The sequence below is a fragment of the Lacerta agilis genome, chromosome 10, assembly GCF_009819535.1.
Source record: "Lacerta agilis isolate rLacAgi1 chromosome 10, rLacAgi1.pri, whole genome shotgun sequence".
In the NCBI taxonomy this organism is placed as follows: Eukaryota; Metazoa; Chordata; class Lepidosauria; order Squamata; family Lacertidae; genus Lacerta; species Lacerta agilis.
Window position 1 is genome coordinate 29,236,788 of NC_046321.1, and position 27,690 is coordinate 29,264,477.

The 27,690-nt window shown below is 40.4% G+C and overlaps 1 protein-coding gene across 5 annotated transcripts in view; it reads right to left on the bottom strand.

Moving 5' to 3' along the window:
• The window catches only part of MRTFA (myocardin related transcription factor A), an 84,570-nt gene that overhangs the window by 35,793 nt on the left and 21,087 nt on the right, over nt 1-27,690 (bottom strand). For 2 of the 5 annotated variants that reach the window (XM_033161405.1, XM_033161403.1), the window contains exon 1: nt 8,743-8,918. The exons of 2 other annotated variants lie outside the window; for them this stretch is intronic. In XM_033161405.1, coding sequence (XP_033017296.1) covers nt 8,743-8,866 — 124 coding nt within the window. In that variant the 5' untranslated portion in view covers nt 8,867-8,918. Of the gene's footprint in view, nt 1-8,742; nt 8,919-23,724; nt 23,923-27,690 lie in introns of those variants that run through there. One more of the 5 variants, XM_033161404.1, reaches the window with a different exon arrangement.

The following is a 27,690-nucleotide window of genomic DNA, read 5'->3' on the forward strand; positions in this document are numbered from 1 at the left end:
GGATGTCCTATATCATGAGCCCATTTTGTCATAGTGGCCTTTACTTCTTCATCCATAACCTCATAATCTAAGAGAAGTCTATACATTCTTGGTATTATCTTAATTTTATTATTTAATAGCTCTCTTTCCAATTTAGAGGCCTCTCAATCGAATCCAATCTGTTTATCTTGTTTGAATAAAAATTAAGGAGTTTACAGTGAAATTGCTGAAAGCTCCAAGTGCTAACCAGCTTTTAAATGGATTCATGAAATATTGTTTGCCAGGTACACAAAGAATTAGAATGCAGCAGAGACCCAGAGTTATGCACTCCAAACAACAACAACAACAACAACAACAACTTATTCTCTGGGCAGCTTCCAACAAAAAACAGTAAAAACACAATACAACATCACACATTAAAAACTTCCCTGAATGCCAATGCTTTCTTGTAGCAAACATACAAGCTTCGATCTTAGATTGGAGGTGCTGCCAAGCTTATTTAGAGCAGGCTTTTGCCTTGTACATGAAATGTGATGCCATTCTAGAGAATAATACTTTAATCCACTGAAGGCTGAGGGGGAATGTGAACTGTCTATGCACTTTGGCAGATTATATAGTTCATAAACATTTAAGTGAAGCAGATTGTACACACCACCTAAGAGTCATGGCTGTGTATTCCATCAGCTGGAAGAAGATCAGCAATTTGTATTACAGTGTACCAACTGGAATAAGGGGAAAGAACTGGCACTCATTTCAATTTTACAGTGCATATTGCTCCTATGATGTGTATGAATTCTTGAAGAGCTCATCAATCTTAAGCATAGGACAAAACTTGCAGAAAACTGTTTGCTTTACTACATCTCACACTCCATTCCTGTTTTTACTTGAGTGCAGGAACAACTACTGCTGCAAAATGCCAGGAGTTTCTTTACAGCTTCCTTGGCAACCACAGTAAAGAGGAGGACTTGTTGATTTACTCTGTAATATCTTTAGGAGACACTCGGGGCAAGACACCCTATTTATATTCATGTCAAGGGATTATACCAATCCAAAAATGCTGAGAAAAATTGAACTACTTCCCTTTGGGCTATAAAGGGGTGGCTTACAAAAGCAGATATGAAAAGTAGAAAACAGAATCAGTTCCTTTAACTGCATTTTACTCAGTTCCAGTTGGTGGAAGGAACCTCAAACCACGGTGATTTAATATTTGCATTTCCAAGCTCCCAGAAATCTTCCTGAGAAACAAAAACAGTTTTTACTTCTGAAAAATTGCTAAGACAGCTGCCAGCAAGCAGACCAGGCATTTGTTCACATTCTTACAGTGCTGCTGAATACAACCACAGTCCCTTGCAAATAGACAAGAGACACACACTTCAAAAGTATCAAGGAAAACAGATGCACTTCAACAACAGCCTTCATACCAGACCCTTCTCCCCAATAACTTTTAGAATTTGAGAAAAATCTCATATATTTTCATCCATTTTCAACAGCCTATTTTGCTCTTTCCCTTGAAGCTGATCTAGTGATAAGGAACTCTTTTACTAAAGGTAAAACAAAAAAGATTATAAAGAGGAGAACCTGGGAGAAAGTTCCCCAAAACTTTGATCCTTATTATGTAGCCAAAACTATACTATCCACAAAAAAGAGGGGGATATCATCAAGCTTTGGTGAAAGTGCAAAAATACAAAAAAAGTATTCTATTTTTTAAAAGTGCAGGTCCCACTTGCCTTATTCTATCTCTAAAGAAGATTATTCCCTTTGATAAGGGAAAGGAATTTTAACACTCAAGTCATTAGTGTGACTAATGAGTTATATGATCTTGTTGACTGTGTGTCATACTGAGTTTTAAAATGATAGATCAGGAATTATCAAGCTTTCTACCCCCAAGGCAAAACCCTGGGGTGGCTGGAAATTCCTGAGGTGCATCATCACACAACGGAAGATGACTTTGGTACAATCAGCTGGCCATTACTGACATCATGCTATCTAATCCATCTCTGGATATTGCTAAATTCTTTGCCATGGCACTTTACTTGTAGCAAGGAGTTCTACAGCTCAGCTTTCCTTAAGCTCAGTACAGACATCTGCTCTGGAGATAAGGTACAACCTCTACATTTGGGGCAAAGTTTGCAGATCCAAAGTCTGATTCAGAGTAAGAGAATGTTTTTTCTTTTGTTTTCCCTCCTTCCCATCCCTACATGCATCTCAAAGTATTTTACTCATCTCCTGCAATTTCTTCTCCCATTCTCCTTTCAGACTCAACTTGTACTGTAACCCTACCCACAAAAAATTATGGTACCTGTTTGTTTCATCCAGTGGCACTGAGACCCACTGGCTGATCCTGGTCAACTGTTTCAGAAACACTATTCTGGGTAATCTGTAGATTCTTCAGAACTTTATTTAGCACTGTGGCCTAGGATATTTGTTTATGCCAAGGGTCGGGAACCTTTTCCATTCAGAGGGCCACATTATGGCAAACATTCCAAGGGCCACGTGCCAGTGGTAGGCATGGCCACATACACACATCAGTCTCCATTCTGGCCAGAAAGAGATGTTTTCTCAGTTCAATGACATGTTCCAGCAAGGTAAAATCACTAGAGGAGGGTGCGGAGCAGGACCAATGAGGGTGTTTGGCCAGGACAGAGTCCCAAGGGTCAGGTCAAGAGGCATTTGGCCCCTGGGCCCACGATTCCATACACCTGATCTATACTGCCAATTATGGAATAAGACTGAAAGTTCAGAATCAAATACCCACTCGATCATGAAGCCCATAGTGGGCCAGCTGCTCTCTCTCAGCCAAACCTACCTCACACAACTACTGTGAGGGGAAAAGTGGAGAGGGAGAAGAAGAGCTTGCATGCCACCTTCAGCTCCTTGGGGAAAGGGCATAATATATATGTAAAACATGTAAGTTGGTTTTATCTAAATGTACATTTTCCCAAAACAAATAATACCTTTGTCTTGAAGAGATACTTTGATCTATTTGAACTGACACTAATTAGTATAGCAAGAACACACTCAGTAATTCAGCAACTTCAAGAGACATACAGTTCCTTTTGTTTTAATTTTGTGAGCCAAGAGGACACTGTCCTGCGGGTGGCCTAGAAATCTTTTTAAATAAATTAATATTTTTCTGCTGATTTTTTGCATTTGATGTTGCTGCAATAACAGAATATGACAAAGCTTGAGGAAGATGGTTAATAAATCTATTGTGAATGAAATAGAAATCTTACACAGAGCCTAGGGCTTGCCAATCAGAAGGTCGGTGGTTCGAATCCCCGCAACGGGGTGAGCTCCCGTTGCTCGGTCCCTGCTCCTGCCAACCTAGTTCGAAAGCACATTGAAGTGCAAGTAGATAAATAGGTACCGCTCCGGCAGGAAGGTAAACAGTGTTTCCGTGCACTGCTCTGGTTCGCCAGAAGCAGCTTAGTCATGCTAGCCACATGACCTCGAAGCTGTACACCGGCTCCCTCAGCCAATAAAGCGAGATGAGTGCCGCAACCCCAGAGTCGTCCACGACTGGACCTAACTGTCAGGGGTCCCTTTACCTTTAGGCTTCAAGGTATCACTCTGAGCAGCAACTGTGAATCTTCAATTTGGGACTGCACACTTCTCAAATCATCAAGTCAAAGCTCAATGGTGTGCCTGCACCGCATCATGTGATCAATTATGGGGCGGGACTTACCTGTCCCCACCCCACCCTTTTTTATTCAAGTTGGCTGACTGGAATGAAAAAAGCCCTTATAATTAAATATTTTCTATTTTTATGTCTCCATCTGAAATGAATGCAATATTGCCAATATAAATACACACATACATATGCCTTGAACATCTCCATTAATACTGGGCCACTGCACTGCAGTCATGGACAAGCATCCAAAAACATCATCAGATACACTAATTGTCCTCTTGGTAGAGAAGCAATCAAGGTGTTTAAAGCACAATGGGTTATAATCAATGTTAGTCATATTCTTGAGTAGGCCTACTTAGAGATGTGAAGGCCTGGAAAAAAACCCGGGAAAATTCAGAAAAAACGTTTTTTTCCCGTTTTTTTCTGAAGCCTTTTTTGTTTTTTTTCCGAAAAATTGGAAAAATAAAAAATAGATTATGGAATGTTTTATTTTAACATGATGAATAAAATATTTTAAGATAAGGGGTTCAAATATTTTATAAATCATTTCTAAAAAATACGTATGGTATCAGATTATTCTAATTTCTGTGAGGACAAGCAAGTCCTAGGTTAAAAACTGAACTCTCCAATGCAAGAACAAGATACATTTATTCCTTTAGGAGGTGCTGTTGTCACCAGAAAAGAAAAAGGTTTCAGTTTTGTTTTTGCTTGCATGTGGTATGCATTGGTTCTGTTCCTCTTCACTAGGCCTCAAAGCACTGGAAGAAAATATAGAGCAACAAAAAGGGCCTGAAAGTATATACTTAATTACAGCTCAGAAAATGATTCTGATTAAATTTCATGCCCGCTCATTGAAACTGAGTCCCACTTCCTTCTTCAGTTCTTTTTATGAGAATGTTTTTTTTAATACTGTGGAGAGGAAATATGAATAATTGCTACTTCGGGATTTTTAAAATTTGTTTTGTGGAGGTTTTTATTTGTTCCACATAAACTAGTAAACAGTTCAGGAAATTGTTGCTCCATTTGTTACAAATACAAATAAATATTATTTTAAAAGTAAATTCTGTTTGTAATAAAACATATTGTAACAGTAACAATTTGAAGTATGATATGCATCATAGCACAAATGGACCAGTATGAAAGTAGCTCAGTGCTTGGGACTGGCCCTAACAGTGGCAAGCTATCCTAATTAATCAGAACCCATAAAGAAGAAGAAAAGGGTTTATACAAGTTGTGGCCTCCACTATACATGGTTGCGATAACTGGATAATTATTTGCTTAGCTTCATCACACAACACTTTCCCATTAAACCAAAATCTGAAATTTTGGTTTGAAGTGAGTTTCCATTTCTGGGTTGGAGAGCAAGCACTAACCATTGTTAGCCATTTCAGCTGTCACAGCAAGACTAGAATGCTGACAAAGTTCACAAACAAAAAGGCTTGCAATAGAGGTATTACAGTATGCAAGAGAACTGGACTAAATCCTAACCACTAATACAGAATTCCTAATTGCAGAAACCTAGCTAGTGGGTGAGTCAGCTTCGAATCAAAAAAGGTAAGCTTAACTTTTAGATCAAACTCAATGTAGATTTCAGTTTATGTTAAATGAATTACACTTTATAGGTTAAAAAAGGACCCAGCTGAAAGTGCAAAGGATATCCCCTAGAGCAGGCATGTCCAACAAGTAGATCGCGGTCGATCACAGGGGTGTCCCTGGTCGATTGCCGTAGTGTTCCAAAACACTTAAAACAAACAAACTTCTGGCAATGACAATGGGTAGATCACAGCCAGTCTTTTTATACCATGGGTAGGCAAACTAAGGCCTGGGGGCCAGATCAGGCCCAATCGCCTTCTAAATCCAGCCCGCGGACGGTCCGGGAATCAGTGTGTTTTTACATGAGTAGAATGTGTCCATTTATTTAAAATGCATCTTTGGGTTATTTGTGGGGCCTGCCTGGTGTTTTTACATAAGTAGAATGTGTGCTTTTATTTAAAATGAATCTCTGGGTTATTTGCGGGGCATAGGAATTTGTTCATATTTTTTTCCAAAATATAGTCTGGCCCCCCACAAGGTCTGTGGGACAGTGGACCGGCCCCTTGCTGATAAGTTTGCTGACCCCTGTTTTATACTGTGAGTAGATCGCAGCCTCTTGGGAGTTGGACGTGCCTGCCCTAGTTGGAATACAGTGGTACCTCGAGTTACAGACGCTTCAGGTACAGACTCTGCTAACCAAGAAATAGTACCTTGGGTTAGGAACTTTGCTTCAGGATGAGAACAGAAATCGCGCAGCGGCGGCTCGGTGGCAGCAGGAGGCCCCATTAGCTAAAGTGGTACCTCATGTTAAGAACAGTTAACCCGAGGTACCAGTGTACTAATAGTGGCTGATTTGATAATTGGGGGCATAGGTGTGTGATGGGTGTGCAGATTGCATACTGCCTTGTTCTCCTGACACAAAAATTGTGGGTGCTGCACACTGTCTAGATAGCCTGATAGTTTGTGGGAGGAGTTAGTGGATGTTACACCAATGAAGTGAGGAAATGCAAACATGAGGTCCTGGAAGTGAAATTTAGGCTGCAAGGTAGGATGTTGAAAGCAAGGACCTTCAATGTTGTTTTCTCTGAAATGCTACCCATTCCAAGTGTAAGGCCAGCAAGACAGGCAGGCACAGGATGAGACAGAGTCAGAAGGGGCACATTTTAGCAGTACAGAGAGGCTAAAGCATGATAGACTAAAACACAAATCAGTGTCACATCTGAATAGAGACACTGTATGGAAGTGCTAATAATGCTACAAGTCTCTGAGTCAAGTTGGACAAGCTGGAGTGCTTGGTCTTAGAGCACAGACAGAGTAGCAGTAACTGCTAGAGTGCAGTGCAATACATTTCCACAGAGCTCACAGCATCTGCCTTTGCAAATACATTACACAAGCACAGGCGGATTGCAAGTAAAAACAAGTAAGTCAAATGGCGTGCAGCTGGACCATACTGGGCTTGAAGAAATTCCAGAGTATATGCCTTGTCTGGGAGCTATCCAGAACTGGGGTGTAAGCTCTGGCAGGAATCCCACCCCATAAGGACAGTCTTTAATGCTGATTCTTCAAAAACCTGACTGTAACCTGCACTTCCATTTGCAATATCTCTTTTTTAGCTTCCTCTTTCCCCCCCAGAGTCTTGCATTAACAAGAGAAGGTTACTGGCTGCTGCTCAGGCCCGTTTCCGTGTGAATACTTTACTTTGTCAAAAGTATCCCAAATGCCTGCTACAGCTGAACCCTGCCTTTTGTCATGTCCAGCATCCTTCTGAGTATCCTAGAATTTTGGAACACTACACAAAAAGCAAATGACCCCATCAACTAATATTAAAAAAACATATCTGTTTTTACAGTGGATGCTCGGGTTGCAAACGTGATCCGTGCGGGAGGCACGTTCGCAACCCGCAGCGCCGCTTCTGCGCACGTGCGGGTTGCGATTCGGCGCATGTGCCAAAACCCGGAAGTATTTTGGTACTTCTGGGTTCGGTGCGAACGCAACCCGAAAAACATAACCCGCAGCATTCCCAATATGAGGTATGACTGTACTTCCTTCAAGAACCAGTCACAACCTGCTACCACACATCTACTACATATTTGCTATCTACATCTTGAACACAAATTCCAGCTCCCATTCCTGTTGTGGTCTCTTTCCGATTCTTCTGCTTACCTTCCTTGGGGCTGGTAACTCACCGATTGCCTTCGCTGGCAATGTTTTGAATTTACATTTACATGTCTCCGACAGATCTTGGCAATGTATGCTTGCTTTATAGAAAGGATTCTGGACTTACATATTTCCAAAAGAAGCAGCTTCACCAAACAGCAATAATCTTTACATCCCTTTGTGCGGTAGTTGGGGGAAGGAAAAGATGCACTTACCCAACAGATTTGAATGACAGTTTTGCTTTGGGGAACAGTTAAGAGAGATGATTGGCAAAAATGTAAGCAGGCAGCCTTTTATCAGGTGGGGTCTGATTATAAATCTAAGGTGCTGGTTTGGTTCCAATCCATAAATGCCTGCAGCAACTCAAAGGGATGTACTTTTTTTAAAAAATATATATATCTCTATTTACAACTGCCATGTGTGAAACATGTTCCCATTCATCTTGCTAGAGAAGATACACAATGCTCAGAGAAAGCAGACTTCCTTAAAAAAACCAACTGATGGTCATTTTACATTTCAATTAGATTTTTTCCCCCTGAGCACTAGCTCATATTTTAACATATATGGTAAAGTAGACTAAAATGATACAGGAAAATACTTAGTTTATGGTTTTTAAACTTTTGTGAACATTGGAGATTTCTAAAGTACTGTTTTCTCGTCTTAAACACAATTTCCTTATTGGAGGGCAGCAAATATGGTATTCTCCAGATGTGGTTGGAATTTCTTTTCTGTCAATTCCAGTAAGCATAGCCAATGGTTAGGGACCATGGCAGTTATAGTCCATCCAACAACTGGAGGGCACTTCGTTGGTTACACCTACCCATAAATTCACCTTCAGCCTTTCCATATAGTGGCATGCTAGATTTCATTACAGACACCTTCATTATTTCTGCTAACATGAACCCTTCTGCTGCCTCAATTTCCTCACATCTCCTTCCCTGTCCCAATACTGTCTGTTCTTCAAACAAATCTCCTACAATCCCCCTGCTTACCATAATATTCATTTCTTGGATGTCTCATACCTTAATTCCCCCTGCCCAAATACCTGTTCAAGAACATGGATCAAATATTGATATTGCACTGCATGAATATTCATAACCAATTTATATCCCTTTTCTGTTCCTGATAAGCACTCTGCACCACAACTACATGTGCTACTGAGACAGACGGCCTGCTGAAGACTAAAGTCTCCCACATTTGCTGTAAAAACCAATTAAATTTCTAACAGAATGATTTCTAACCTTGCTTACAAGAGACCTTCATAAAATGGAACAAGCAGCAGCTTCCAAGAGAAGCTGAAACACATCCAAGCAAGTAACACTACCAACACAAACTAATCCATTGGAAAGATCTATGATATACTGGAAGACCATAACAGATTCAATATGCAAACCATTAAGAATTGTCACAGGAAAATAGGAAAACAGAAAGAGCTTACGAACCTTCCCGCAGGCTGTGGTAAGAATCCTGACTCAAGCCTACATTCTTTTGTTCCTTTGACACAATCTCTGCAAATGGCACAATCCTACCATAAGCGGGTTGGAGGGTTTTGGTTTTGTCCAACATGCTGAAGTAAATCCCAAGACCAAAATGTCCCTCAGGCCTCTGGAGCTGTATAATCCTCAGAAAGGGACTTGTCAGAATAGGTTGCACAAAGACACTCGTGTAGCCTTACTCTCAGCTACCAGCCAGTTTCATTAACACTAGATTTAAAAAGAAAAATGCCTTCCCTCCCCCAAGAAGGGGTGTAGGTACATGCACATTGTAAGGAGCTAGGGAGTACTGAGCCTCACTCACGGCTATGCACATTGACAGATGGATGGATTCCTTCATGAAGCTGCTTGCAGCAATAGCTAACCTCATTCACCCAAAATAGTAAAGCAGTTGGTTTCTCTACTCAGACCTCAAACATTTGTCAGGCAAGCATCATCATGTAATTTAGTTCCTGCCCTCTCCTCCTCATCTCCACCACTGAAGCTTAGCTGCTGTGTTCACAAAGATATTTTTTTGGGGGGGCGATCTCTGGATCAGTAGGCACTGAGGCATCCATTTAACCAATACTCAATTATTGTTTACTCAGAAAAGGTGCTGGATTAACACAAGAGAGAATTCTCTGTGCATTAAAGACCAAAATAACTATCACAAGGAGTGGTTTAGTTTAACCTGTCTGCTCCATTTCTGAAATGTCAGAATAAGGCCAAGACCTTATTCTGGTTTTTAATGCAAAATAAAAAATTCTTTCCAGTAGCAACTTAGAGACCAACTAAGTTTGTTCTTGGTATGAGCTTTCGTGTGCATGCACACTTCTTCAGATACCTTCACACTTCTTCACACTTCTTCAGGTATGAGCACACGAAAGCTCATACCAAGAACAAACTTAGTTGGTCTCTAAGGTGCTACTGGAAAGAATTTTTTATTTTGTTTTGACTATGGCAGACCAACATGGCTACCCACCTGTAACTGGTTTTTAATGGTTAACAACTGTTAAATACTACAGTACAGTGGAGCATTGTGTCAGAAAAACATTAATAGAATGCATCTCCATTTTATAAAAGACTATCATGAACCTCCAGCTGCTTGCTACCATCCATTGCAGAACTAGAACTTGCAATAATCAAGGAGAAAACATTTTTTAACTCTTAGAACTTCTTGATCAATTTGATACTTCTTTCCTCAAGGAGGTGAATATGTCCCTCCTAGGAACATTGAAAGCTTTCTTATACAGAGTCAGACCACTGGTTCATCTAGTTCTTTCTCTACACTGGTTAGCAGAAGGTATCCAGTGTTTCAGACAGGAATTTCTACCTGGTTATGCTAGGGCCTGAACCTAGCCTTTGCATGCAAAGCAAGCGTTCTGCCATTGAGCCACAGCCCTTCCCCTCCCTCTTGCCACAGCTAGTGATATCTGGCACAAGTTGAAAGAGAGCCATAGGGTCAGTTAGGCTAATCCTTGCTCTAATACTAGATAGCCTAGATCTAAAGGACCTATAATAATGCATCTTCTTGCCTTGAAAACATTCAAGAAAGATCCCAACTCTTCTCTTGGTTAGGTCTGATACAAAAACATTTCAATTTCTTTGCAAAGAAATGTTGCATTATGAATAATTATTGCCTTATAGGGCAATAACAGCTTATTATTTAAAATATTTAAAACATTACAACATGTAGTCCCACAGGAAAGAAAACTGGGATAGCACTCCTAGTCCTACTCCCTGTAGTGAAAGAATTGCACAATTTTCATCCTAGGAATGAAGAGGTCTCCGAGATGTTATTGTTGAGCAAGGACAAAGCTTCTAAAATCTAGAATGAAGTCCACAGAGAAATTCAAGACTTCTCCAAATGATTGCACCCAGATTACTATGGAACACAAAAGGGAATATACATTTAAAGGCTTCGCTCTAAATCTACCTTTACAGGGATTACGTGATATTTTAGAACAATTTGGTACACAGACTACCTAAACAAGGGGTGTTCCAAAGAAGTCACTTTGTGAAAGTCAACAATGACTTTCAGAGTGATTGAGCAAAACTTCAAAGTATGCAGCACACTGTACATGCTGCCCAGGAGTGTGGAGCTTATCCTTCCAGGCAACTGGCTGCAGCTGCTCAAGCAGCTCAGGAGTTTCCTAGCCATGATAGACAGAGAAACTTCAGTTGCAGTTTCTCTCAGGCGCAGGGAGTCAGCTAGCCTGGGAATCTGGATCCCAGCCCAGCTGCTGAAAGGCCCCAAGGCAGTCCCTGCCCCCACAGTGGACCTGCATACACACAGGATATACTGCCACCCTCACTTTTGACAGAGTTTTAAAATAACATGAACTGTAGATGCAGCAGGAATAGTCGCAGCATGCTGGAAAACCTATCAGATGATGTCAAAGCACATTCTGAGCTCTTTCCACACCTCCAGACCTCCCCACTTCCTTTTCCAGATCAGTCTCTCATTACCTCACAAATACGAGGGCACTGCACTTTAAATATTTCAACTGCCAAACTGTACTCTAAGCACCAAGAACCAGATTACCACTCCCTTTCAACAAATACGAAAACGCATCCAAGATTTAGCTCTGCCTCTGTGGCAAAGTACATCTACTACATTTTTATGTTCCAAATGTGTGTGCCAAGGCAACAAAACCCTTAGCAGATATAAAGACACAAACGTAATTTGAATGCTTCATTTACACAGAAGCAGAGATAACCCTCTTGCCTCCCCAGAGCCTCAACTGACTTATTTCTACAGATGCCCAATACATACTCTGAACTATGTCAACGGTCTTGATTTAGCTATAAATTCAATACCCTCAAGAGAGAGGCTAAAAGACCAGTTCAAAATTACAGGACCCATGTGGTGGCTGCTGAAAAACCATTTCGGTATTGTAGCACAGGCCTTGTAATGTTTGAACTCTGTGGCTATGTGGTAGCCTGTTCATATGGAAACTGTCTATGCGGCAGTTCTATGAATTCCCAACAGTTCTTATCACCTGGACACTCACGTGGTTTTAAAAAAATGATTTCAAAGTTACAGCTGCAGCAGCTATGCAGATGCCACATTTGGGGAGGAGGGGGAAACATATCAGCCTTCACGTGAATCGAACCTAGCATTAGGGAGATGGTAAACGACTAAACAACAACAACAAATCTCCTTTTTAAAAATATATCACAAAACATGGAGTAAGAGCTCTAACAATTTCAAAAGGAAATTTGTCCTCTCTCCCAAATTGCAGATCAAGTGCTACATTCCTGTAGTAGAAAGCAGTCTGGGGCTGCATACTAGCAGCAGGTGGAGCTGGAGTCAAAGTGTGGGTGTTCTCTCTCTCTCTCTCTCTCTCTCTCTCTCTCTCTCTCTCACACACACACACACACACACACAATCCGTAATCAAGACCACCCAGCACCCTCTCATCAGCTTGTTCCCATCTGGCCTCCACTGAGCTGCAAACCTGCCCAGCCCTGTTCCTTCCATCCTGCAACTGAAAAGGAGGCGAGATTGTTTCCTGCTAATATCAATGGGCTTCAGGCTTACAAATTCCCTTCCTTCTCTTTCACATGTCAAAAGATGACCAAAACTTTGGCTTTCAATTTAAACCAACCATAGTTTTCTGTGACATCAATTTAAGGAGCTGAAATTTAGGGTTAATGGGAAAAGTCCAGGTATCAAACTGTGGTTTCCATACTTGTAGAAACAAACCACTATTTCTGAGTTTGGTTTGTTTAAAATCAAAAGTAGCAACTTTGGATAGCCTCCTCCTGTATCCAAAACAGGAGAAGGAGCACACAAGCTCCTTGCAGACTTGTTCATGTAGTGGGAAACCATGGATTTCTTTACATCTGAACCAGGCCAGAAGATTCATCTAAGAAAGCCATAATGACCCCAGACTAGGCAGAAACTGAACCAGAAATTGTACCAGAAATTGTTACCCATACATAGTGATGCTCTTTCTGAAAGCATCATAAAGAAAATAAGCTTGACAAAGAGAATTCCAGAATCAGACTCCATCTTTACTGAATTTACTGCTTTCAGGAAAGTTATAAAAGGTGGCAGTTGCATACAATAAAAGTTTAAAACTAGTGGGCCAGTTTTAAGGATTTTGTGAAGTACCAACATTTTCTGGAGAACCGCCAACATTTCACAAGCTTACAAGGTGGAACCAAGTAAACTTTTTTGTCTCTGTCACTCAATGTCAATAGAAATTGCATCCAGCTAAGCTCCTTAAAGAGCAGCCAAGGACCTTAAAGAGCAGCCAAAGGATGAGGAATCTATAGATCACTGTGACAAGTTTAGTTTGCACTATTCTACACTGATGAAATCATTCAAATATGATTCATCTTGAAAACTGCGATTACTACTGCAGCCACACCAGAGGTATTAGAAGCAGCCAACTGTCATAGCAACTTGGATCAATTTAGTATTGTTTATCTCAAGGATGTGGAAATAGTATTTGGGATTGTGAAGGATACTGTATGTTCTTTCAGATCCATGCCCACTGCAACTTAAAAAGCAAGAGTGAGCTGCATAGAACTTCAGTTAAAGCTTACTTTGCTTTGTTGAATGAGAGAAGTTATTTACTGGGATGAGATAAGGCACTGCTGCTCTCTAGTTAAAACTTTCAGACATGCTACTGAGGAGGTTGCCATATAGATAAAGAACATCTTCAGTGTTCAAGCCAATACCCAATATCTTAAACTGCTTTACTTTATACAACATTTTAAGTTGCACATCTTCCTCTACAGAATGTTCTATATCCTCCTTCGCTGTATTTCCCTTTTCTTCAAGAATGTTCTTCACCGCATCGTTCCGCAATCTTCAGCTTGATTCTCCTTTGGGTATTTCACACAAGTTTTCTAATTTTATATACCAATACACTTTCTCCTTATGTATAGTGCCCTCCGTGGGAGCTCACTCCTTTGCGCAGATTTCAACCGATTAGCAACCCCAAGAGGCTGTGGTTTAGACCACAGCACCACCCACACGCTGTCCCAGCTTCTGCCAACCTAGCAGTTCAAAAGCATACCAGTGCAAGTAGATAAAAAGGTACCACTCCGTCAGGAAAGTAAATGGCGTTTCCGTGTGCTCTGGCACTTGTCAGAGTGTCCTGTTGCTCCAGAAGCAATTTAGTCATGCTGGCCACGTGACCCGGAAAGCTTTCTGTGGACAAACGCTGGCTCCCTCGGCCTGAAAAGCGAGATGAGCGCCATGCCCCATAGTTGCCTTTGACTGGACTTAACTGTCCAGGGGTCCTTTACCTTTACCTTACCTAGTGTTTTCTGCATCTACTAGAGAAGCAGCTCAAGCTACTTGAATTTGAAAGAGATAACAAAACACGGATAACCAATATTGAGCAAATTCTTCCCTTAGTAGTACCGCTTTTTTTCAAATTGATTTTAGGTTCCGTGTGTAAATGTCTCTTGTTAGCCTTCACAATCTTAACCATCTGGGCAACAGAGACCCACACAACATGCAGTGATCTGTCCACATCACCAGTATCTATCTTCTTACTATGCCATCACTGCAGTGGTACAAAACCAGGCTGAAGCCAGGTCTGTGTGCTAAAAAGGCTTGGTAGCAAGTTTTATTTGGTCTGTCACATTTTTACATCCTCCCACCAGTTACCTCACAGCTCAGTTGGAGTTACACAACTGATATTATTATTCTTATTTATTGAATTTGTTAGTCGCTTAATCTTGCTCAGGGCAAACCAAAGCAACTTACAAACAAAATAGACAAAAAGTCCCACATAGAAACATTAAAACCAGGGGGGGGCATCCTGGCCACTTCTAAAAGGTCTTATCAGAGAGGAAAGTTTTTGCCTGGCACCTAAATATTTATAATGCCAGGTGAGCTTCCTTGGGGAGATCATTCCACAAATGAAGAGCCACCACAGAAAAGGCTCCTTGTGTTGCCACCCTCCAGACTTCTCGTGGATACATGGACATGTTAAATAAGGGGCCCAAGAAAGCACAAAATAAAAAGACTGCCACTTCCCTACACATCTCTCCCACCTCCCTTAAAACATTCTCGTGAATCCATAGTCTTATCAATAGTCTTCTCACATAACCTGTAGCTGCCCCAACAGGTGGTAAAAAATGCCAAGATTCCCACTGAAGCCCTTTCATATTCAAACTAAAGGGTAAGTAGGCCAGCTTGACTAAGGAATGCTTTTAGACTGACTTGATTTCTAGCTTCACTACAAGGCCAAAAAGTCAAATGTTTCTCAGTGACGCAGGCTCCTTCTCCAAGAATCCAAAAGATTCTTCCCAGACTCTAAATCAAAGCATGAGGAAAACAAAAGTCACTACAAAAGTTGGGGAGGAGTTTTACAGTGTTTCAGCTAGCAAATATCTGTGCATGAGAGTTAAAGTTTGAAAGGGAAGGAATGTAAAAAGCTTAAACGCAACATTTTAACTAAGAAATAAGCTTCTGCGGGAACAGCAAGGAGGGGGTAATTTAGGGCAAACCATTTTCCATTTAAATGAAACATATGCACACATTTTAACGTTAGGCCTCGGATGGATGAACAGTTGTGTTACATGAAGACAGTCCTAGGTTCAATCCTGGTATCTCTAGCCAGGGTTGGGAATATGCTCTGTCAAACCTGGAGAGCCGCTCCCAGTGCATGCAGACAAAACTTCAGCTAGATGGACCAAGGGTCTGACTCAGTATAAAGGCATCTGCCCATGTTTCTTTTTCTAAACAGATGCTGCATTTTATGAAGTGGTGATTATGCTGAAGCCAAGCAACCCTGAATGGCAACAAAGGTAGGGACTCCATTGGCTATCTAAATATCAGGATATAGTAGACATGGGGAAACTGCAGTCCCCAGATCAAATCAGACCCATCAGGGGCCATTTTCTTTCAGCCAAGTCCACGTGTCCCAAACTTTTAATGTTGGTGACATACTTTTTAAATATAAATCATTTCATGACACAGTAATTCAGTTTTACTAGCAAATTGGAGGTTAAACTAACCCCTTTCCAGCCTTGGTTGGAGCACAGGGAGCGTTTGCACAACATACTTACACACTGTCGTGACACAGAGTTTGGAAAGCTGTGCCATACATGATGTCATACGACATCGGGGATGAGGCTCCTAAAGAACCATTGGAGCCCTTGGAGTTCACTTCTTTTAAAATTTCACGTCAAATGCAAGCCTCACTGGAATTGGTTCTACGTGGAGAATTTCATTCACCAGGAATCTTTGAAGCCACAGCATGAATTCAAGCAAGGGTTGCAAAGGAATATAGAATTGAGAGCATAAAGAGAAAGCAATTGCTTAGCCTACTATGATCCCACCAGGGAGAAAAAAGAAATGCTGCTTGAGCAGGCAGAGGCTTATCTCATCACAGAACTAAGATCAGAGAAAAGTCTCTGCCTGCAGTCTTTTAAAGAGTAAGCAGAGGTTTACTGCTGATCTTAAGATGTTAGTGCTGTGGTGCTTAGTGCCAAGACTGAAGATAAGAGATCAGTTGTCTGTTATCTTAGCACTTAGCTCAGAGATCTCCATGTCCAATGAAATTTAAAGTCAGGTGACTAACAGGTGAGCATGGCTGGTCTAAATTCAGTTGTATGCCAGGTTCCCCACTCATGGACTCAAGCGCTAAGGACATTTGAGTTCAAATCTATACTCAGCCTTCAGCAAGTCACTGTCAGCTTTTTAAAAATAAGATTTATTTGGGTATAAATGGGCTAAACCCAAGTACAATCTACTAAACTCCTTTGACAAAACACAGGATATAGCCAAGTTTAATGTTAGTAAACAATCAAATTAGCTTGTGCAAACATGGATTTCTAATAACTTTAGCTGAGATTTGTTTCAGGCATATCCTAAAAAGCAAGACAAACCTTACTATGGAAAAGACACACAGTACACCAGACAATTTGGCACAACTGACACTTTTAATAAAATAACATTAGAACAGCAGAGGGTGCTGTAGGTCCAAGAGATTTGTGTCAATGTAGCACCAGAAGTGTCAGGTAAGGCTATTCCTGACAAACTGATGGTTGAGTACTCTGTAAGGAGAGTTGCTACAGTGCAGAACTATAAAGGTCTCTTGGAAACTGGAAAAGTCAACCTAGTTTCAACAAATGGCTGTTGTGAGACAAAACTGAGGGCTTCTGTGCTACCAGGTTAAATCAAAGTTATTAAGCCTGATGATGACCTATTAATGACTGATGCCGAAGGAGAAAGCTCTGACAAACCTATAGAGTCTTAGTCCCAGGTGGGATTCCTAAAGCTGCTTTTTTATTTAAAAAGTCAAAGATAAAACACTCCCCTTGATATTTTGAGCTTTTGGAAACAAAGCATTCTCTATTTTTATTGTACTGAAATAATTTATGAGTCTCCTTTTCATTCAAGGTCCTGTGTAAGGTTAATGAGCAGACTTACAAATAAATACAAGGAAGCAACACCTCACACAGGAAATGTAAAAAAAATAAAAATTAAACCCTGAAAATGGTAGGTTAACCAGTGGCTGCAAATGGCTTGTGAAACAAACTGGCTGCAAAAACTGTAAAGCAGGAGATGGGAACCTCAGGCTCTAGGCTCTCTCTATTTGGCTCCTACAGCACTTTCCACACCCTCCTGGAATGTTTTTGGCTAGCTGGAATGTATCACTGAACTGTGATAAAGGGAAATATCTAACTAACAAACTTAGTTGGTCTCTGAGGTGCTACTGGAAGGAATTTTTTTATTTTTTGTTTTGACTATGGCAGACCAACACGGCTACCGAACCTGTAACTGGAAATAGCTAACTAAGTTATACTGAGAATACACCTACTGATTTATTATACAAAATCCTTTTTCCTATCAGAATTTCTCCATCTTATTTAGAGCCACTACACAGTACTAACAGCCTAACATACTCCTGCATTATATAGAACTTAAAAAGATGTGCAAAGTCAAACATTTTTGTGCCACTGATGCTAAACAGTGTTTGAGGGCTGCTAGAGAAAATCTGCTCATATTACACCCTGTTTTCCCTCTCAGAAAAAAATACAAAGGATGATAAAGTTTTGATGTACATGACTCTCTCACACCGACACGGCACTCTAATATTCCTAAAAATAAATCTGATAGGCAATGGATGGAAATCTAATAAGCTTGTCAAAAACATAAATTTCACTGTTTAAGTACACTGTGTCCTGTAAAGATGTCAGGCATTTGGTCAATAAGGACAGTTACTATACATTACAATAGCTCCAGATTCTTCCAAGAACATTTGGCAACATACAGTAAATGCTTACTTAAGTAAAAGGCACAAAAATATATATGAAAGGGTAACTAAGTTTGACCTTTATTTTAAAAAGCTCTACTTTAACTCTAAAAGAGTTCAGGATAGTTTTGATCTGGGGATCTTCCACTTTGTCCAGTTAAGGTGGTATATACCTTAAGAGCAAAATGCAAAACCACACCCACAAAACAACTGGTGGCATGGTCGTCCACAGAAAATTAAGTTATTATTAGTGTGCTATTCATTATTCTTGACAACCTGTTTCCTTTTAGATAGTTTTTTATCTCTTGGGGTGAAGTAGAATGGAATACAAGCTTGCACATGTTCAAGCAACATATCCTCAAAAGTGCATCTAAGTGCCAAGAGAATTCCTTCCTACACATCAACTCACTAGATGGTGTCCAGCAAGCCTTGCTTCTTAGCCACATACACAACTAGGCAAATGGAAGGGTGGGAAAACTCTACCCTTGTGGGGAGGAGGGAAGTTAATTACCCCTCAGGGTACCACACATAAAAACATGCCCTGCTGCATCAGACCAAAAGCTCACTTAATCCAGCATCCTGTTCTCACAGTGCCCAACCAGATACAAGTGGGAATTCCACAAGCAGGACTTCAGTGCAAAAGCATTCACCTTCCACTTGTTCATTCCCAGCAACTGGTATACAGAAGCATAGTGCCTCGAACAGTAAAGGTAGAACATAGTCATTGAGGCTAATAACTATTAATAGGCATCCTTCATGAAAACTGGTCCTGGCTATGTCTTGTCCATGTGCATTTATTTCCCTTAACTGCCAGTAAATACTTCCAAGCAGCATGTTCACTTCCCACCATAGCTGCCTACTTCTAGGGGCTGAGGTCCTTTCAGTCTCTTCAATAAAGAATTTGAGGGGGGCCGCCCCCCCCAAAAGTTGATGGGCATTGCCATTCAAATGTTTTGTGTGTGCTGCATCTTGTAATCGATTATGGAGGGTGGGGCTTACCCACTGGCGTAGGAAGGGCAGGGCGTAGGGGGCGGGGTGCCCCGGGCAGCAGGATACCGATGGGGTTCCATCTTGGCGCACCACACCCCCAGAACGCGTGCCAGCCTTGCCCCCGCCTGCTTCCCGCCACTGGGCTTACCCCCGCCCCCCAATATTTTAATCAAGTTGGCACCCCTGCTGACAGTACAAAGTATTAGAATGATGGCACACTTGCTGCTCCTGTCATTCTTCACAGACACACCGCAAACCACCAACATGGACCACAGTTTGGGAACGCCTGCTCTAAGCTTATTAATATTTATTGAACTTGTTAGTTGCTTGTTACATAAAATACATCTTCAAGTAATTTCCAACATTAAGAGCATAACCATAGGTAAAAAAACCATGGAATGCATTTTTTTAAACCCACAAGGCCCCCGCCTTCATATATAGTATCTATGCATAAGCAAAAGATCCCTGCAAGCTCTAAATTGCCAGAAAAAATGAAAGCTAGAAGGAGGAGGATCTTAGTGCCAAAGGGTGGGGAGGATGCAGGGGTATATAGTTGAAGGAAGATGATTGTTCAACTAAGACTATAGTTCTGGGAAAGCAATACAAGAGTCAGAAGTGGGTTAAAGCCAAGTGCAAAGTACAGTTCCTTAGAAGTGTGGACTATTTCAAACAGAGATTATGTAATATGCCAAGCATGGGCACTCCATTTTAATGGAAGGTAGTGAACTAGAAAGATGACGGATTATGTAGTAATTAACTACAGAGAGTTTGGATGTTCAAAAGTAGCAGTAAGGAAGGAAACTCAAGCAATTGGCACCTCAATATTATCTTCTCATTTCAGAAGATGCCTAGCAGCATGTGAAGACAGTACAAAATGTCTCCTGCAAGTTGTCTGAATGTCAACAGCAGCCTTGTCTAGACCTCAGTTTGTACCTTCATATAGCCGACTGCATCCAGGCACTGGTGCAGGGCCCACAGTGTATCTCCTCATTCAGATGCAATGGAGAAATAGAGCTGAGTGTCATCAGCACACAAATGATACCTATATACTTGAGTATAAGCCTAGTTTTTCAGCACATTTTTTGTGCTGAAAAAGCTGCCCTCGGCTTATACTCGAGTGAGGCGGGCGGTGGGGGCGGCGAGAAAGAAGCCCTTTCTCTTCGCTCGTGCTGCCACCCGCTCTCCCCAGTCAACCATTCCTTAAGAAGTGTATAAGAACAGCGGTTCTTTACTCTCCCCAAGCAGCTTGTTCCATTCCTGACCTGCTCACATAAATGCAAACTTGGCAAAGGAGGAAGAGGAAGGAGCAGCCCAAAGGGCTGCTTTCGGGCTGCTCGTTCCTCCTCCTCCACCACCTCCACAGCGGCAAAGGTGAATCGGCTTATACTTGAGTCAATAAGCTTTCCCAGGTTTTTGTAGGAAAATTAGGTGCCTCGGTTTATATTTGGGTCGGCTTATACTCGGGTATATACGGTACTTTGCCCCAAATTTCCAAATGACCACTGGCTTCATATAGATATTAAAAAGCACTAGGGATAAAAGAGTGCTCTGAACCCCAAAGCATAACTGCCAAAGGCAAAAAGCACTCTCCAAAACTATTCCCTGGACCTTGCCAAGTAGGTAGAACCAGAATGACTAACACAGTGCCCCCAATTTCCATCCTATGGGGCCGTTACATGAGGGTACTATGGTCAATAGTATACTGGAAGAAGCAAACATCACCAGTGTCAAAGCAATGATTCTTCAACATCAACTTCGTTGGACTGGTCATGTTTTTCAGATGCCTGATTATCATATTCCAAAGCAACTACTCTATTCCCAACTTTAAAATGGAAAGCGTAATGCTCGTGGTCAACAAAAGTGGTTTAAAGACTCTCTCAAGGCAAATCTAAAATAAGGTAGTATAAACACTAACAACTAGGGAACACTAGCCTGTGATTGCTCCAATTGGAGAACAGCCTTTACCAAAGGTATCATGGACTTTGCAGACGCTCAAACTCAGGACGAAAGTGAGAAAACGTGCTAAGAAAAAGGCACATTTGGCAAACCCTCACGGTGATCAACTCCCACCCGGAAACCAATGTCCCCACTGTGGAAGGATGTGTGGATCCAGAATTGGCCTCCACAGTCACTTATGGACTCACTGTTAAGACCGTGTTCATGGAAGACAATCTTACTCTACTACAAGTGATTGCCAAAGAATAGGTGGGCAGCCCTGACCACTTGTCAAATCCAGCCTGCCAGCCTGATCCAGTTCCCCACACCTGTTTTAAGCCGTAACTCAAATTGTGATTTTATGCCTATATAAACGGACCCACTTCTCCTTCTTTTAAAAGAGCAGTGGCTCATAAGCTACAATGGATGTTGAGTGTGCATCCCACACATCCTATTTTAAGAATGCCATGGAAATCCCTCTTCACTATCAGCATTTGGTTTAATCTAAGACAGCTGGAAATGGTTTATGACATCAGCCAAACTGAGTATGAAAGACAAATATTAAGTAGTTCTTTTTCTGGAAACCAAGATACTTTAAAAAATAGATGCATCACAAGCACTGGACATGCTGGGTATGTTTTGAAGGGGGAAAACCTCAATTCCAGTTTATCTGCAGATGAAGCTGCAGTAAATAACTGGAACTAGTTTCTTTAAAATAGAAAAAAGGAACCTGACACATATGATCACATGCAACAAGGTTTAAGGATACTTATCTACTCATATAAACCAAACACTGACAAAGAGCTACAGCACTCAAGTTGTTTTTAGTAAAAGCTTTTTAAAAAAAGCAAGTAGCTTTCAGCAAATATTTAATGCCAAATAATTCCATAAATTGTGTTTCATACACCATATAATAGTGTGCATTAGACTTTAGTGCATTTCCAGTGAAGATGGTTGAGAGAGAGGAGGGCCAGATGCATAAATTATTTTATATTCTTTTTAAAAATCACTAGTGTTACAGAATTTAAACAGACACAGCTTCAAACTACAGTGGTACCTCGGGTTAAGAACTTAATTTGTTCTGGAGGTGCGTTCTTAACCTGAAACTGTTCTTAACCTCAAGCACCACTTTAGCTAATGGGGCCTCCCGCTGCTGCTGCGCCGCCAGAGCACAATTTCTGTTCTTATCCTGAAGTAAAGTTCTAACCTGAAGCATTATTTCTGGGTTAGCGGAGCATGTAACCTGAAGCGTATGTAACCTGAGGTACCACTGTACAACTGTATGGCCCACTTCAGGTTAATGGACCCTGATCAGGCACTTGATTGCAAGCTGGAATTAAGCCAGTTTCCTGGCTCAGGTTGGTCTAGTTAACACATCAAGCTAAGCCAAATTGAGGCTTAGTACAATGTGTTAGCATGTGGTCATTTGAGAAAGATCACAGCCCCGTCATTCTGCTAAGCTGTCATTGCTTGGTGTGTCCAACAAACCGCAATTCATTGTTTACCTCTCTCCAGACTAACCACAAATCATATCCAATGTTGGTTCTTGGTTTACAGCTTTTGGTTATTCTGGAGTGAGCTAAACCATGAGGATAGGTTTGGACAACATGCTCAGACAAGCCACGGCTTAGTTTGGGATTGCCAGTGCACCCTCCAGTACACCCTGTGGCACTTACAAAAGGTCTTGGTAAAAATTCCTTTAAAAAATCCACAATGAATGACAGACTCTCTGCTCCAATCTCTCTTCTACACGCCCCAACAGGAGCCATCAATCCCAACACAGTATACCACTCTCTAAAAATTGTCCTTTTGTTCCAAATTTCACTTCCTATGTTTTAATACTGATCCATAAATGTCTAAAAGGAATAGCCTGGCTGCAGAACCTAACATAACTTTTTAGAAAGGAGTAAAGAAAGCAATTCCCCACCCCACCCCGAGCAACTGGGACTTGTATAGTATTCCCACTCTCATTATATATATATTTTTAAAAGAGTGTAGAAATTGTCCGGTGTGCAAGGGATAACAGCTTTCTTAAGGAGTTATCTGAACAAAACATTCCACTAGCACAAGAGAGTTGATTCTCTGGAACTCTTGTAAACAAAAGAGAATATTGCATTGCCATTAGACAACACGTTAGACAATCCCTAACTTTAAGAGGGCATGCACTCAATTTCCACTGCAAGTGTTTTTACAGGAGGAAGGCGTTGTATATGTACATCCTTACTTTGTAAAGGTATCAAATCTCTTCATTTCACACAGTTTAATCATATGAGAGTGGATCTTTACAATAATTTTTACTAACCATGCTCTCATATGATTAAACTGTGTGAAATGAAGAGATATGATACCTTTACAAAGTAAGGATGTACATATACAATGGAAAAGTGGAATTATCTTAAGTGGAATTTGAAATGTAAACAAGAAAACAATTTTTGTATAAGTAAAATTCTATAAAAAGCAGAAGCAAATTCCCAAAGATTAGTCCAAGTGCTCCCTGCAGAGCTCCTCAAAAATTAAAACCTGTAGCCTGCATGCTCATAGCCAGTAATCAGGAGAGGAGTCCTTCCCAGTCAAATTTAGTTCATTAAAGAACCTAAGGTTTGGCAGCTATTTGCTTGAAATTCAGAGAAGTGATCTCATTGTTCAAACATTTGAATTTATGGGGGAGGAAATCTCAAAGTTGAAATACATACAGCCTTTTTTATTTTATTTTTAAAAAACACCTCTGCATTCTGTTCCACTCCCCACGCCCTGGTACTGCTTGCACATTAGCATTGTTTAACTAAAGGGAAGTTACCTGATTGAACTGCCATCAATATAGTTTCTGGTTCCAGCAGAATCATACCGAATCCTTTTCTCAAGGGAAACTATCCATGAAATGAAAATACAGGAAGGATTGCAGATTCAGACTCATCCAAGACTTTCTTTCTAAAAGCAAATCCTTATAGATTGTCACTAAGAAGTGATATTTTTCTGTGCATTTCCAAGGTTATCCACTCTTCTGGTACAATGCAAAATCAAACTAGAGAAATTCCAAAAGATTCGAGCTGCAGCAAGCAAGGATCCCTTCAAAACTCCCTTCTGTGAACAGCTTCCTTGCACAATCCCTCTTGTTTGAGAAAGGAAGAGGAGGTTGCATGTGAACTCTCAAATTCCCCAGAGGACTATACCAATGAGGCAGTTCTCTTCCAGGAATTAGTACACCCACATGACCCTCTAAACAGACATTCACATAGCTTGAAAACTGCAGCCCACAAGAAGTACAATAACTCTGACACATGTTGCATCCAACAATATTTACAGATGAGAAAATCAGGCTGAGAAATGTAGTAATGGAGTTCACTCCCATTTTACTTGGTCATTATTTACTGTCTCCAGGATGAAATTTATTTTTAGTTTATTACAACAGCTGATTTAAACATTTAGTATAAAATAAATGTATTAAGGCAACTGCCTTTCTCCTCCTCCCCTGTAGTTCTTCTAGACAAAGCAAGTTATGAACTAAGTAGGTTATAGTAGAATACTAACTTTTTAATGTGCTTTCTTTCTGGAGGAATTTATATCTCATGAATTTAATTTCTTGAAACCATGGATTGCTTTTTTAAAACGAAACAAAAACCAAAGAGACATTTGAAACATTTCTAGCATTATGAAATGTGTCTCAGAATATTCTGTGCAGTGCACAGCACTTAAAAGAATGCTCTACTACACTTTTTAAAAAATAATAGTTGGCATTACTCGATTGCTTTTGTTCCAAGATTCTCCCTCCTCAAACTGACTCTAATATGCACTGTTACACTATGCTAAAGTTAAATACTGAAGTAATTCTAGCATAAATGTAATTCTAAAGCTACTACTACCTTCAGAATTGGGGGGCACTAACCAAAGAGATCCTGGAATAAATTTGCTATCACACAAGCGACTGCTGCAAAATGATACACTGTATCTTGAAAAGGAATTATTGACACTGCACATAACTATTTATATCACATTTTTAGTTTGTCACACATTTCATAACATTTGTATTCACCCTTATACAAAACTAACTTGCAAGCTGGTATTACACCCATTTTAAATATAACAAATTGAGGCTGAGAGGTTGCAACTGGATCAAACGCTGGCACAAGCACAGAAGCCAAGATGGGACTTGAGGCCAAGTTTCTCAGATACAAGGTTAAGTGCACCGACACCAAAATAAGAGCCTCTTACTGGGTCTTCTTCTATACAGAGTATGTATATTGTCATGGGAGAGCATGAAGCAAGTGTATTTTAACATAAATATAGATATCCAGAAGATACCTTATATTATTGCAGTATCACTTAATGAAGCTAAAAGTCAATTGGACATCAGTAAGATGAAGTATTATTTATTAAAAATATGACCACTTAAAAATCTCTACAAAGTTTACATTAAAAATAAAAATAAAACATTCAACAAATTTTCCTTTGAAACAAGATCAACACAAAATGCAACTGTATTTCACAAATAACGCTGAGCAGCGCACACACAAAAAAGAGTATTATGCCATTACGGTCTTCCTCCAATGAATTAGTCAAAGCGGGCATTCCATGCTGGTTATGGAATGATGAGCAGGAGCTTCTCAGATCTTAAAAGATTGGCTCTGGCTGCACCAGGGAGAGGCAGTCTGCTAGGCTATCCTCTCTCATGGTGGAAACCAAACAAATGCTACCACAGAAGAGCTGGATGTCCTTCCAGTTGTGAAATCAACATGCTCCAGTTGCCCATTTGTTTATTCAAATATACAAATTAAATTTTGCTTAAGTTCTTATGCTACATACCCAGTGCTTTTTTTTCTGGGGGTACGTATACCCCTAAACATTTTGTGAATTTAAGTTTGGCCTCATTGAGGGGTAGTATTTCAATATGCGTAGGAAAATGAGTACCCCTAAACATTTTTAAAGAAAAAAAGCACTGAATATACCTCTGGATAGACCTCCAAAACTTTGTCAAATGTATTCATTGTCATTCTACCAGCATATTGTTTCATTTGCATAGTGTGTCTGGGAAGGGCTGCATGTGCACAAAAAACGCAGGGCAAAGCTATGATCTAATTTCCTTTGGTCTGAACTGAAATGAGAGGGGGAAAACTTGATTTAGATCTGTTGACTTTTGGTGGTGCTGTGGCACAATTATCTGATGATTCAAGCTGAATCAAGGCAACTTCATTATTTGTCAGGCTTCCACAAAGATCCTTGTGGGTTTTTCCAGCATTAAATGCATACTGTTCACATCTGCAACCAACATTCATGGATCTCTTAAAAATGAATAGCCTGGGGATCAAAGGCTGAAAAAACTATTAGGTATACTAAACACTTACCCTGCACTAGCTATGACAAGTTCCAGTTCCAGAACAATATGTCCAGAATTTCACAGCATGTTTGAAAGAGCCCCAAACATTGTATAGCTGAGTGGAAGCTCTCCATTACCTGAGGCATTAAGTTCATTTCATGAAGTATCTCAAGACTGAAATTCCGTACATTCCCAACAGCTGAGTTTCTCCAGAATGGGCTCCTTTTCTACACAGTGAAAACTCCTAAGCTATGCATGTCAATGCAGATTAACAAGCTACTGCAAGTTCTACCCAGTCTCTTCTGATCAGTTATTTGACTAACAATGCACACGAACAGCCAGGAATGTGAAAGAACCAACACAGACCCAGACTGATACAATCGCAAGCTTCATGGCCTCAGGACATATGAAAGATTACAACTTCTGTTGACTAAGACTGTACAAGTGATGAAGCATAAGGAAATGGTGACGTGATCATTTGATTGCAAGTGAAAGCCAAAATTACGAAATAAAAAAATAGCATACAAGAATTATTTTTGAGAGCTGCACGAAAACATATTGCTACCAGGAAGCAAAAACCGTTAAGGCTGCAATCCAAACCAAATCTACCTGAATTCAGCTGGATTAAAGCTCATTCATAGATGGCTTTTGACTCTGGTCCTGCCGAGTTATATCAATCAGAACCATTCTTTTATGTGTTGGAGAAGCTGCAAGTACAAAGGCACCTTATATCACTTATGGTGGACTTGTCCTAAGGTGGAAGGTTATTGGGCATTAATTTTTACATATATTAAATTGTACAACAATCCTTAACAGGTGACCCTCTGCTTGCTCTCCTTGCTAATGATCCCTGGCATAGAATTTGTCTTTTTCAAATCTACTGCATACTGGTTTAACATCTTCATTGAGCTATACTGACATTCCTGGAGCACAGCTTTCTTTAAGTAACCAAATATATTTTTGCCAATTTTGTTTGTAACACAGAGTTTTGAAATTATATGATGTTTATTCTCATTAACATATTGTATGTTTCCAGTCTTGAGGTATTGAACTTACAGCAATATATGATCATACTAGGTCACTAAGAAAATGGAGTCCATACATATTTGGTGGAGCCAAGCTTGTTCTTCAATTTGCAGAACTACCAGGCAGATCAACAATATAAGGAGAACAACATTACAGACAGATGCAAATGTAATCATTTCAGACATTGAGGTTGAAATGTGTGCATTTCCTAGTAAAAGATTGTGTAAATACATTTTTTTTCTATAAAAACGTGTGCAAATGTAAGGTACACTGAGGGTTAACTTCCTGGGAGGCTACTCAGCACATTAAGTAAACTCAATTCTGACTCAGCAGACTGTGTCTGGAGTTGAGAACAGAGGAATCTTTCAGAAGAATCCTTAACAACAACAACAGTTAACTTTTTCTGCCCCTTGTAATGACTACCTC